This window comes from Maylandia zebra, linkage group LG1 (genome assembly GCF_041146795.1).
Source record: "Maylandia zebra isolate NMK-2024a linkage group LG1, Mzebra_GT3a, whole genome shotgun sequence".
NCBI classification, from domain to species: Eukaryota; Metazoa; Chordata; class Actinopteri; order Cichliformes; family Cichlidae; genus Maylandia; species Maylandia zebra.
The window spans coordinates 5954131-5968268 of NC_135167.1; the positions used below are offsets into that span (position 1 = coordinate 5954131).

At 39.0% G+C, this 14138-nt stretch overlaps 1 protein-coding gene across 3 annotated transcripts in view; it reads right to left on the minus strand.

Annotated features, from left to right (window-relative positions):
• phkb (phosphorylase kinase, beta) overlaps positions 1-14138 on the minus strand; it is a 102221-nt gene that overhangs the window by 17613 nt on the left and 70470 nt on the right. For all 3 annotated transcript variants that reach the window (XM_012919915.3, XM_076889609.1, XM_076889638.1), the window contains 2 exons: positions 6613-6668; positions 4680-4773 (listed from right to left, as the gene is read on the minus strand). In XM_012919915.3, coding sequence (XP_012775369.1) covers positions 4680-4773; positions 6613-6668 — 150 coding nt within the window. The remainder of the gene's footprint in view (positions 1-4679; positions 4774-6612; positions 6669-14138) is intronic.

A 14138-nucleotide genomic window follows, 5' to 3' on the forward strand; every position in this document is an offset into this window, starting at 1 on the left:
ACCAAGATGGATGAGTAAGTTTGCAGGTAATAACTTATTATTATATCCAAAAGGCTCTACAGTTTGTCAAAACAGAACTGAGGAAAAAGGTCACGGCCTCCCCCTCAGCCATCTCTGAAATGCATTTACACACGACAGGAGAGAGAATACAGGAGCTCCAGCCTTTCAGCTTCCCAAGCATTTCTTTGGTGTTTTAGATAAAAGCTTCTTACCACTGAGTTGCCTGCTGACAAAATCCACTGATGCAAAGATGCAAAGAAAAAGAAGGTGGACATTGATTTCTTGCCGCTGCTGGATCGAAGCCCAGTGGTGTGACACAGTCACCACAACTTATCATTTATGTGTGAGGGAGAGAGAGAAATCTGTGTTTGCAGTATTACATTTCTCTTTTGTACGTGGCTGAGTATGAAACCAGTATGAACAACATATGAGCGTGAAATTTAAACACGTTCTGAGTTCTATCATCATGCAGCATCAGTACACAAAGACTCAAATATCAGAGCAGGAAATCTGCCTATCAAGCTTTCCCTGCCGCATTACAACACATCCTAATTGCAATACACAACATCCTCCAAAAGGTGGTGCTCTGCCACTCCTATGTGGTTCCTCACTGCTCTGAAACGCTGGCATTTAATACTAAATGATACAACATTATGTTAAAAAGAGGGAAAAAGTAAAGTTTCATACATATATGCTTATTTATAAAGTAGAAAAATGTTAATTAAAGATTGACTGACTTTGCAAACTATTGCCATAACAGGCAAAGATAAGACCTGGAGGAGAAAACCCAAAGGAGGGTGGAGGAACCTCTGCACCCAGTTCTTCCTGTGTGCAGAATACCAATGACGAACAACAACACGCAGGCAGCCTATCAAAGCATCCTTTCATTCTCTCGCATTTCCACTGACCGAAGCGCAAACAGCAAGACTGACATGTGGAAAATGTAACAAAAAGCTGTATTTCGCATTTCTTCTGTGGGTAAGTGTGAGGATGAGCAATTATTTGCTTACAAAACTTTTTCTTCGGCATAGATATACTCCTCATTTCGACAGGTGCTCAGACAGGAGTTTTTCTGCATATTTTACTATTGCTGGTTTGGTGCCCTGCACAGTGTACATTTAATTGCTGAAGTCAATGCTCACAAAAGATTTAGTTTTGCTGTAGTTGCTGACAACCAGAGAGACTTAAATTAAGCTTACAGGTTGCAGAACAGCTCGAAATAATGTCCGCGATGACATGGGTAGTTTCCACATCTTGCCCAAAAGTCCCTTGGAAATATTATTTTTCACTGAGTTATGGTCGAAGTAATGACACAAAATTGATTACAATTACAATAAAGAAAACAAAAAAACCCTCTTTACATTGACCAACACTTTTTCAGTGTAGATTTACAAAGAGAAATGGATAAGCTATCACAAGCTGATTCTCGATTTTATATTTTTGTCCATTATGACTGTTTAATAGTATTTTACTCACTCGCCGGAGAGTTTTGGTCTTCTAGATCATAGATTACAGAGCCTTCATAAAGACAACAGGTCAAAGCTACTGGGGAATGCATACAGCAGCTTATGATTCAATGCCTTTTTTTCCTCCACTGCATTTCCGTACATGCTGTAAAAGGAGGAGTAACTGTGGGAAGAAGGTTGCTTTCTATAGGCTTTAAAACTGAACAAGCATGAGCACACTGCAGTTTAGTTTTTAGGTCTCTATCGAGACATGTGTTTGACGCAAAGTGTCATCCCCACCCCCAAAACAACAAAATGTATTTTTAATGACCTTTAAGAGCCTCATTGGGATCTTATTTGGAAGGCTTCACAAGCTGGAAAAAATTCAAGAGTAGTCTCATCAAACAAATTGCCATCCTTAGTGAAATCGGCGATGACAATCAGATATGAAACGGCTAAAAGGAAGGCTATTTTTGGAGAAAGCAGTGACATGAAAGAGGATCAGCTTAAGGGTGCATGGGTGGGAATAACACATTTCAAATGTAATTGCCACTCTCCCATCGACAGGCAGCTGTTGTCAACACAATCAAATGGCTGCAAGAAACGAGGTGAGGTGAGCAAATGCAGCCCGCAGCACCAGAGATGGTGATGACTCGGAGATAAACAGATTCTGTCGAGGAAGAAATGTCTGTCTGGGCTTCAGATTTAATATTCAGCACAGTGCCCGCTCTGACTCACAATTGCATATCCATCTGAGAGGCTGAGCGGTGCAGCAGAATGAGGCAGAAGGGAGAGAAGGAAAAAGTAACAGGTATGACAGTTCAAAGGCAGATGATAGACCTGGAGGGGAGAGTTGTTTGGTGTAACGGACATAATGGGGGGCGGGGCAGGATATGGGCCTAGGGTGGAGACTCGGGTTACGGATTCAAATGTGACGAATATTGTGATGGAGGGACAGAAAGCAAAAAGGCCCATGACTACAGAGCTCAAAGAGATGACATGATAGGAGAAAATGGCTGTTTACAGAATGTGGCGTGGAGGATAAACGCCAAGTAACCGACATGACAGATGAGCACCAGCAACTAGGGAGTGACTGAGTGATGGATATGACAGAGGAAAGACAGACAACACAGAGTTGGTAGACTTCAAACAACAGACATGCAGATGAGGAACAGTATCCAGTGGAGAGACAAGGATTTGAGTGATGGATATTATGGGACTGAAGCACAAGTTGCTAGGGAGGTAGTGCTTGGTGTCATAAATATGACAGTACAAATAGTGTAATCTGCAAAAGATGAAAGGAGCAGAGTGGACGGAATGAAAATAGCAGCTTGTGCTAAACTTGCTACTCAAGCAAGTGACAACGGCTTCACTTTCCTTCCATCTCATCTTTATCTTACAGGAATATTTCCATGTAAAGGGCTCAGTTCCTTGTTCTGAATAACAATCTGCTACTTGCTTTTCTTCTGTGTTTAAAAATATATAAATAAATAAAAAATCTAGACACTGAGCATAAGCTAGACCATCTCACAATCAGTATATTAATTTTGCTCTTTAAATAGCAAGAGTTTTATGACTTTTGTTGCTTAAAGTTATGAAAGTTAAGGTTTGAAGGGATTTAGATTTGCTGAGCAGATTCACTGGTGAATTCAGATTTAATTAAAAGCCATTGAACCTCAACCCCTTTTGTAGTAAAAGCTGATTTATACTGAAGATGACATCAGGGAGTTTTTACATCACACAGGATTTGGACTTTCATTTTCACAACATGCTTGTTTGATTCATAAGAGCAGGATTACTGCTGAAATCAAAGTTACCTTTTTTTTTTTAAAACAATCCTTTTACACAGAAAGATTCATTATCATTTTATTCTATAAAATATCACTTTGCATTGAGAATGTACCTTAGATCAGATAAGAATTACACTGAGGTAAACCGAAGAAAGGAATAGTTCTAGTGGCTTATAATTAAAAAAATGTAGCTGAACCACTAACTGACCTATTATTATTGGAGGTTTTATCGTTCATCACTCGACCTAGTCTCATAATGCTGATGAAAAGGCTTTTTAAGGGTTGTGTTTATCTTTAAATATTTAAATGCGAGATTGAAACAGCTTATAGTGAAACCAATTCAAAATTTTTGACCCATCTAACATACTGTTCTGAAACCAAATTTGGAGACAGCTCTGCTAAATGCATCTCTAGTTTGCCACAGTGAAAGCTACACCATTATGCTGATCAATCAATGTGAACAATGACTGCTCAACTAATAAGTCACTTCAACTACTCTGCAGCCCCGCTGTGACTGATGGGACAATCGAGAGGAAAATCTTAAGAGCAGGAAATCCTGGACTGACAAGCAGATGGACTGACTGAGCCAAGACGTATTGGGGTATTGATAGATGACTGCTGAAATGTAATCTGGCTCACTGCAAGATTGATCTGTGTAGTTGTGTTGGTGGTGGGGTGGCTTCAATAGTCTATCACAGTTTTCCTCCCTCACATTTTCTTCCAATCATTCAAAGCAAACAGGGCTGGGCTTTCTTATTTGAAGATAAGGAAAAGCCCGTAACTCAAGGACAAGTCACTGGCGCTAACTGTGCTAACCGCTAACCTCCAAAGGATCTGCAGTTACATTTCAAGTTTAACGTTGGTAAAATCCATCACTCAAACAGCAACTGTCTAATCATAAAGAATTGCAAATGTACATGGCTAGACTGTAGAATTTTAGACTCATTGTGGATTATAGTTAATTAGTTACTTCTGTGGGCAGTAGTTAGTTTGTCTTCAACCAACTGCCTCATAATGAAGGAGGGAAAAACAAATCACGTTATGAAGAGCCCACTTCTGGACTGACATATGCCCCATGTGAGTGCTGAATTACCACTAATACCACATGATATTAAATACCACATCCAAGTTTGTGTTAAGGAACCTTTTTTTGGTTTCTAATAGTTTAGTTGTAATAGTTTCCCTGACATCATCACTACACAACTAGACAAAAAACCAACAGGAAGCCTCACTGAAAAAGTGTATTTTCAAGTACCGGTATGTTGTTTTCAGTTTGTTACTTGATTAGTTGTTAAAACCTCTTTTCTGACTGTTGTCATTTTTCCAGTGGACATCTAATAGGAATGAGAACACCTCAAACATTCTGAACTACACAAGAGGAGAACATAAACACAGGTCATGATTTTAAAACGCTTCTAACCAACATGTGACCAACAAGCTTTACCTTGACCAGTTCCTTTTGGGGCCAGATCTGGATGGGCTCCACTTGCTGGGGTGTCTGGGTCTGAATACCATAGGTATTCAAAAACACTTGCAGTCTACAACCACATAGAGAAAAAAACATACAATATTATTTTCATGCCATCTCCATCAGCTCCCACAGACCTTTTGTTGAAAAATACATATGAAAAACCCTGATATGCTGAGAGACACAAAAAGCTGGAAATCTAACTGGACAGCAGGATATCTATTCAAATATATGGTTAAAAGACTATGACTAAACAAAAAAATGGAACTCGTTTCTCCTTCAAAAGAAGAAAAAAACTATACCCATGATTCACCTTATTATTATCATTTTTCTTATTTTAAGAATAGATGGAGAGATGCTGTAATCTAATCCTGTCCTCACTTCACTTAAACTGTTGGAGGCCATCTAGCACAGTGCCATTCAACTGAAATTCACCACTGTAAGTTTTTTTAAAAAACGGTTGGACGGTCATAACTAGCATCGTCATTTATATTCCTTGCTCTCTAAGCTGCTGAGATATGCTGACTATAATGGGCCTGCTTCAATTTGTGTGGTCATGGGTAACTGTTGAATGATTTATTAATCATTAATGGGATCGTGTCTGCATGTCTTTTGTTCTCAAAATGAGTAACAAGTAACTACATCCTTGGTCTCAGAAGCCTGCATTACCTCCTTTAGCAGAAGTAACTTGGTGACTTGTTCTACATAAGCGTTTGTCCACCAGCCTCCGACACAAGCTTGTTGGCATTGCTGACCACTTTTTCAAGCAAAGGTTTTGTTACATAGGGTTCGGGGTTTTTCATGGATGTACTGCCTCCTTCAAACCAAAAAATTTCCATCGCCATCCTTCACAGCTGGTATGATGGTTTTCTCCAGAAAGCTGTGTTTAATCGCTGCCAAATGTGTCTACTGTTCACTATGCTTCATTCAGGCCAAAGTAAATTATTCTAAAAGGTCTGGTCTACAGCAAAACTGCTGTTTTGCTCTAATTTTCTTTTTTGGACTGTGAAGCCCTACTGTACAATATTAAGTGCCTTGAGGCGACTGCTGTTGTGATTTGGCGCTATATAGATAAAATTGAATTGAATTGAAATCTGTTGCCAGACTCCAAGCGCATCTTACACACACACACACACACACACACACACACACACACACACACACACACACACACACACACACACACACACACACACACACACACACTATTTAAAAGCTGAATATGTTTTACGGCTCTGCAGCTATAAAATCATGTTGAAAATCTGTTGACCTGCAAAACTTTCCCAACAGATTGATGTTTTAAAATCTACAGCCTTGTGAATTTATAGGTGTTAAAGCTGTGGCTGAGTCAAGTGAAATCTAATGAATGGTAATAAATATTATGTCTCTAGATTCATTCTCTTTAAATTAGAACAAATGTAGAATGACTGTTGTAAATATAAAACTAGACGCAAATTATTCATGTATCGAAATGTTACTAATGAGCTTTACTGAGACACAGTATATACAGGAGACATGTTGAAGATGATGCAGGAGACCTGATGGGGACTTGCAAGCAGCAGTAATTGGAGCTACAGGTTAACAAGCTTCACAGAGTCACTTGACCCTGTTTAACACACATACCCACATGCCACACATGTATTTAAGTGTGCTTACACAGGCACATGTGTACTCACACAGACACACACACACACACACACACACACACAGACAATGAGAAGAATGACAGATGAGGCAAAGGTCAGCCTGAGCTCCAGCTTTATGAGCTCACCACAATTACGGCACTGACAGAGTTGACTAGGAGTGAGCAGCGGAAAATAACCTCCCTTTATGGTCTGCAACACATTAAGAGAGAGACACACACACACACATATATACACACACAGACACACTCACACACAAAAATTACCTCTGGCTCTCAGCTATCAGGGCCACGTGAATCACAATGTCATTCTCTATGGGGCCCTGTGAAAGAGAAAAACAGAGAGATTTACGTGAAGACTACTTTTGCCTACAGGTTGCTAATGAATAACCAGACACAAACGTGAAAAAAAATGTCCTGTCTGACAAATCCAACTATGAAATACGAATTCAGGGAGAACAGGGACCATCCAGTTTGTCGCTCACATTTTTTTAAAGATATATATGTATTTAGCTTTTAGAACTACAACAACTGGTCTTCAGAGTTGACTAAAGACTGTCGTGACACAATGGAAATTGTCGGCAAATATTTACACAGACAGTAAATAACTGGATCAAGATTCTTATCACGTTTTAGAATCACTGTTAACATGGACTTTATTGTGTTTTTTTTCCATGATATAGTAGAAATTTGTTCTTTACTGTTTAAGATATTTTTTAAATTTACTTTCTGGCATTGGTGAGCCTTGCAATTTAACATCAATCAACAAAGAAGAAAACTGGAAAACTGAGTGGAAAGTGGCTATAATCGAAATTTACCTCAGTTGCATAGAAGAAAAACAATAACCTGTGTTATTGCTACTTCTAATCTCAAACAATTCAACTGAAAAAGAAAACAACTGATACAGGGGTACCTGTCTGAGAGGAAAGTGCAATGTAATTAGGAAGGTTGAGAGCGACATAGATGGGGGGGGAAAGGGAGTAAAGATTAGAGAAATGTAATGTTATTACACTAATGTTTTCTCTGCTTAAGTACCCATATGGTGAAATGAAATTACATTAAATGGACACAGTAGTGGAACAGAGGCATTCGATTTTCTCACTGCACAAACACCATCAAGTTTTGTCCCATCCCACGTGCCACTGCCTGCTGTAAGACTCACTAATGTACGCAGATGTGAATTAATCCACAGCTGAATCCACAGCACCAGAATCATACATACTAACATCTGTCAAAAACTATAATCCAAAGTTTGTTTTAGGAAACATTTTTATGTTAAATATCAAACTGAGGGTTTTGGGGGAATATACATAAAAGAAAAACAAAACATATCCTAAACCACTAATACAAATCAGTTCATCAGCAAAGTTAACAGCATCGTAGTATTCTTCATCTCCATTATATTAATCCTTTTCATAGACAGCATGAAGATACACACTGCCAACCTGACCAGAACACAGAAACGTGTCAGTCATGTTGACATCAACAACAATAATAAAAGAAAAAAAGTGACTGAAGAGACGTACAAATTGTCTTTTGTGGAGAACTTATATACTACAAAAAAGGCATAAAGGCACAAAAAATGTTGACAGTTTAAATCTGCACTCATTATCTTCCACAGCACAAGAAGAGACTTTTGAAAGGCTTTTGTAACTTTGCTTTGCATTTGCCAGTAATTTTATTTAAATTTATTATGCATTTACAGGTCTTCGTGACAGTATTCTTTCATATCAAAGTTCACCTTTACATGTCTTTTCCAGTACTTTAACACATGACGGGTTTCTATGTATTCATATGTTTGCAAATCAGTTTTTCTCCATTGCTTTATTTTATCCAATAGTTGACTGTATGCATCTTCATCTGTATATAGGCTTCTCTCTCTGTGTATCCTTCAGTGTCTTTCATCTTTTCATTCTTTAAGATAAGATAAGATAGAACTTTATTAATCCCTCGGGTGGGTTCCTCTGGGAAATTCGACTTCCAAAAAGCACAGCAACGACCGAAGTTACAGTTACAGAATTGAGATATATATCTCTCTATCTCTATCTCATATATATATATATATATATATATATATATATATATATATATATATATATATATACACACATATACACACATACACACACACACACACACACACACACACACATATATAAATACAGAGACAAATATAAATAAAATATACAAAGGGGATAAATAGAATAAATAGGAATAAAAAATAAAAATACAAGTGAATTGCACATTTCAAGTATTGAGTCTATTGCACTGTTGACTATTTACAAAAAGTATTGCACAAGGTATTGCACAGTGAGGTGAAGAGGCACTACAGCTTAGTTGTTCCCCCCTCCTTTGTCCTCCTGTTTCCCCTCCCTCTCCCCTCCAGAGAGGAGTTAAACAGTTTGATGGCGTGTGGGACAAAGGAGTTTTTAAGTCTGTTAGTTCTTGTCTTGGGGAGAAGCAACCTGTCACTGAACAGACTCTTCTGATTGTTTATGGCCGTGTGCAGAGGATGCCCAGCATTGTTCATAATGTCCATCAGTTTCTTTAATGTCCTTTTCTCTGCCACTGTCACCAGAGTGTCCAGCTTCATGCCGACCACAGAGCTAGCCCTCCTGATCAGTTTCTCCAGCCTGGATGAGTCCCTCTTTGCTGTGCTGCTCCCCCAGCACACCACAGCATAGAAATTTATTTGCAGAATTCATTTTCACGATTGTAATTTCGATGTGCACAAACCAAATGTAAGTGGAGCTGATCATCTTTATTGTACATCGACTATTCGGGGCCATTTAGGAAGCAGGCAGCATCTTGTGACTCACAGACGAACCGGCCTTTCATCTCGTTCTCATTGTGATGATACTCGCACTAAAACGGTTACACACTAATACACACATGTAGCAGAACATGGCAGCATGAGCACCGTGCCAGTATGTGTTGATGCTCAGAATCATCGTCAGGGAGAGAATGCAGAGCCAGGGAAACCAACACACAAGTAGGCATTCTCTCACACACACTCACACACACACACACACACACACACACACACGGCTGGGAGCCATTTTGTTTTGTCGATAAGAGCTGGTTTTAGCCAACCATCTCGTTATCGTCAATCAGAGAGCAGAGGGAGAGATGGGGGCGGCTGAGTAGAAAAAAAAAAATAAATACGCCTGAACACAAATCTCTCCAGATTAATAGGGGAGCAATGGGTTCTAAAATGCTGCAATGCAACTCTCTCATTAGCGCTGCTCTCTGAGCTGACAAAGGACTCATTTGGCAAAGGAGACGATGTTGAAATGTATAATGGAGACGCAGCAGATATGTACTCCCGCTCGCTTTCTTTCATAGTCGACACACGACTATGCAACTGCAGCGAGGAAAATGAGATGAGTCTTCAAATGTTTCTTTAAACAACCTTTCAGAGGAACCCTGAAAACATCAATGTAGTGTGACCGGAATGCTTTCAAGGCTGAGGCGAGTGTGGGGGGGGGAAAGACGTGTGGTTTCTCCACAGGGGCTCTAGAAGGTAGTTAACAAACCATACTGGACTGTGGGTATACCCAGTGGTTAGACCAGCGCAGATCTAAGAGTCCAAAGTCCTTTACGATACTTCAGGGAATTTGATTTTAGATAAATAAATGGAAAAAGAAGACGGAAGAAAAAGAATGGGCTGCATTTAAACCTATGAGCAAATAAATTCTCAAACTTTAACTACTCAGTACAATAAGAAGTTCAGAGACGATATTTCAGAATGTATTTACTGAGGCAGATTTGATGAAAACAGGTAGGCTGCCTTAATCCAGCCTCACATTGTTTTTAGACACGCATTTGAATATAATTTTGCTTGATTGGAAAAAAGAACCCTTTCTTGTACCACAGTGCCTCCAATTACACAATTAAACCCACATATTACATACCCACAAATACCACAAGTTCACTTAGCTTCTCCCAGGTAACTCTACTGGAAATCGGAAAGGGGACATGAAACGTGAGCTGCATTGCTTCAACATAAAATAACTGCTGGAACTACTCAGCATGAGTATAGTACAGTGCACTGTATCCAAGCGGACACTCCTCCGTTGTGCCAGCATTAAGGATTCAGCTGTTAACAGCTTAAGGATTGCATATAATCAATCAAACTGAGGTAAATTTACTCCGACAAAGCAACCAGAAAATAGAATTACCATGCATAAGACAATTTGCCCTACCATGTCCTCCAGTGAGAGATGTTTGGATAACTCAGAAACTTCAAATTTATACTTCCAAAAACTCAGTGTGGCCTATATGCTATAATAAAATAAAGACCAATGACTACAACAAATATTTTCATTTTAAAGCAAAAATATTGGAAACTAACTAGTATAGGCTCCAGCACCTCACTACTCCAGATTATGAAGCAGACTGCCCAATAAAATCTCTTCACTTTGTTCATGGTTGCTCTAAGCTGTGGTAAGGTTTTTGGTGCTGGTTGCAGTCTTTGGTGCTGATTGTACTGGTTAGTAGAAACACGTTGTTGCGCCCACAATTTGCCTAGGGATCTCTTGCCGATAAAAAAAAAAAAAAAAAAAAAAAAAAGGTAAAATCAGCTGCTTTGTTTGACTCAAGTAGGGTTTGGCAAGGGCAAACAACTTAAGCACTTAAGTGCTCTGTCATTATTCTTAGTGGAAAATCAAGCATATTTTCAGTGGATGTTGCGATTCAGCAAATTTGTTTGTGATTCCCATGGATAGTATCTTAATATGGAGCTAAGGGTTTGTGGGAGACTGCCCAGTAGAAAGCCCTGCAAGTTGCTTATGAGTTCTTTTTTACTTTATGTGGTATTGTTGGTTTACACCTCAGCAGATCCGTAGTAGTAGAAGCTTAGTAGAAACTGGCTTGGGTACCTTGTTGTTAATGTTGAGGAGTTGTAGAGCTAATGTTACAGAAGGTGAAATTTATTACCTTCAGGAAGGGCCAGGCTAGATATTTGCCATTGCTCCCAATCTTTAAATTAAGATGACAAAACGTTTTGATCCACTATCATTACTTTCAACATAATGGTTCTAAGATGCAGGTAGGTCCTTATTGTGGCAGGGTAATTAATTTAAATTAGCACACAACAAAATTATTAGCTGATGTTAGCTGTTGAGTCTAGTAGCAGCTTAAGAGCTGCGCGCTAGTGGCAAATAAATCTAAATAGGAGAGTTAAGTTCAAATGCACTTTGATGAGGCAAATTCAAACAGTGCCCCAAGTAAATAGTTAATATCATTTTATCAACTGGATGCATAAACAAATTGCTAAGAATGCAAGAGCAGTGTAAAGGTAGACTTGTATTAATTCTTAAACACTAAGATATTTTAAAGTTATAAACTGCTGTGACTTTATGAAAACTTATTTACAAAGAGAGCAGCAGAGAGCAGCAGGATCTGCACATGCCCTCTAGTTCACAGCAGTATACGTTTCCCATGCCAAATTTAAGCACTCTTATAATATTGCTGTATTCTTATAAATGCATAACAACACGATGTCAAACATGTTGTGCCAGAGGGAAATCCAGCTCAGCAGGCCAGATCACAGAATACTTAAATACTGTTTACAAGAGGGCAAGTGGGCAGTGGCAGAAAACTCTGAGTTACCACTGGAGAAGTCATGGACTAAGATTTAGGAGCAAATAGAAATGGAAACCAAGAATATATCATCAGCGGAGGCATCTGGATAGCAATGATTAATTAAATCATTTGAATACCGCTGGAGTGCCTCCAAGTTCCTCAACTGAATTGATATGGAAATGTGATTATTTTATTCATGAATTAAGTAGATGAAAGCTAAAACAATGCAGTGAAGTCCTCAATATTAACTCGAGATGCCTTAGAGGTGGATCCAGAGTGCTTAAAAAAAGGCAATTTAGACCATCAGTGATGTCTGTTGTTACCAAAGAAACTTTACAGCATTCTAGTTGGACAGTAATTACAAACACTGGCCGACCACTTCTAAATATAGAAACGAATGTTCCCATTTGGAGAACTCAGCTCAATTTGGTTGGGCTTAATCGAGTTGCATTTATTGAGGCTTAATAAACAGTCAATCAAAAAAATCACTAAACTCACAAGAATTACTGTGTAGTGCACACTTTTGCTACACTAGCTAAATGAACCTAGTATTTAGGTTTTCGGGGTGTATTTCCCTTCAACCCCAAAAAACCTCAAGTAAGTAGTGTTTCAAATAATGGTTTCCAAAATGAGATAAACAAGAAGTAATGCATTCATAGTCTAATTTCTCGACCTATTTGAACTGCAGATGCTCGCGCTTCAGAAAAATTGGACTGCTTCTACAGAGGAAGCATACTATTGGGGAAAAAAGGTAAAACAAACAGGGAACTGGAATATAAAAGTGCTTAAAAAACTCCCGGAGAGGAGGGACACAGTCAGGGAGCTTGTTTGTTTTGTTTCTGTCTAATAATACTGTCTATTTCAAATGTGTGTATAGAATGAATAGAACAACCTCAGGCACTTCGCTGTGACAGAAAGAACACACAGTTTTGTTTACCTGTGTGTGGACTGATAAACACACAATCACTAATGAAAGAGGCGCATTAGTAAATAGAGATGGCACACATCTGTCACACAAACCAAACAAATTAGAATAAATAACTCCACAAAAGAGTAGACACAGAATCCTAGAAAGACTGAGGAGAGATACATATACTGCATGGGAAGGATTTTCAGAAATACTCTACATAAGCTGCTTGAAAGTGGCTACAGCCTACACTGCTGTTGGATACTTGTGATTATAAAATACAGATGAAAAGTTACAGATTACGATACTGAGGTGGATTCCAGAAAAATGCACAACCTGGCTGCTAAAGACAGCATGAAACCACAATGCACGCAGACAAGGAAGTGGTAAAAGGAAAATAAAGAAGTGCTGAAATGGAACATGCTGTTAAGTGCTATAGTATATCTTCAGCTGCCGGGTGGACTGGCAGTAGTCTGCAGCAGGCCTGGATGCTGCGTGCTGCCCCTCAGAGATACGGCCTCGCTAAATTTGACAAAGTGAAAAGCCATTTGCCAGAGAGCGCTGCTGTGAGTCCCCGCAGAATAGAAATGAATTTCAGCTCCGCTTCATTTGACTTTCCCCCCAAAATTAAAAGCACTGAGTTGTGACACAAGATGAAAAGTGCATCTCAGATCTTTCACTTTTTACTTCTTTTTTTTTACTTCTTTCCCATCTTTTCATTTTTTCTTTGGTACTTTTCAGTCTTTTATTTCATCCTGCTTATATATTTCTACTTTATTTCATTTTTTTGTATCATTCTACTTTTCCTTACTTCTAGTCTTTTTTTTTTTATTTCCGTATTTTTCTTCTGCTTCTGTTCTTCCTTCCTTCTGTCTTTACATCCATTTGCCTTTTTTTGCGTCCTCCATTCAAATCTTTCTTCCTCTCTTTAGTTTTTTTTTTTTCCTATTTCCACTGATTTTTACCTTCCATAATTCAATCTCGATGTTTTGCTCTCCATCTGTTTTTCCTTTCTTTGGAGCTCTGTTTTTCCCATCCTTCCAGTGTTCCGTATCTTATTCCTTTGGAATAAGATAGTAAAGAAGAAAAGAAAGGTCAAGGAAGGCTCCTTGACCTTTCTTTTCTTCCTTCCATTTATTCGTGGCTCGTGGGTGATCGTGGCACAAGAGTTGGGAGTTCGCCTTGTAATCGGAAGGTTGCCGGTTCGAGCCCCGGCTTGGACAGTCTCGGTCGTTCTGTCCTTGGGCAAGACACTTCACCCGTTGCCTACTGGTGGTGGTCAGAGGGCCCGGTGGCGCCA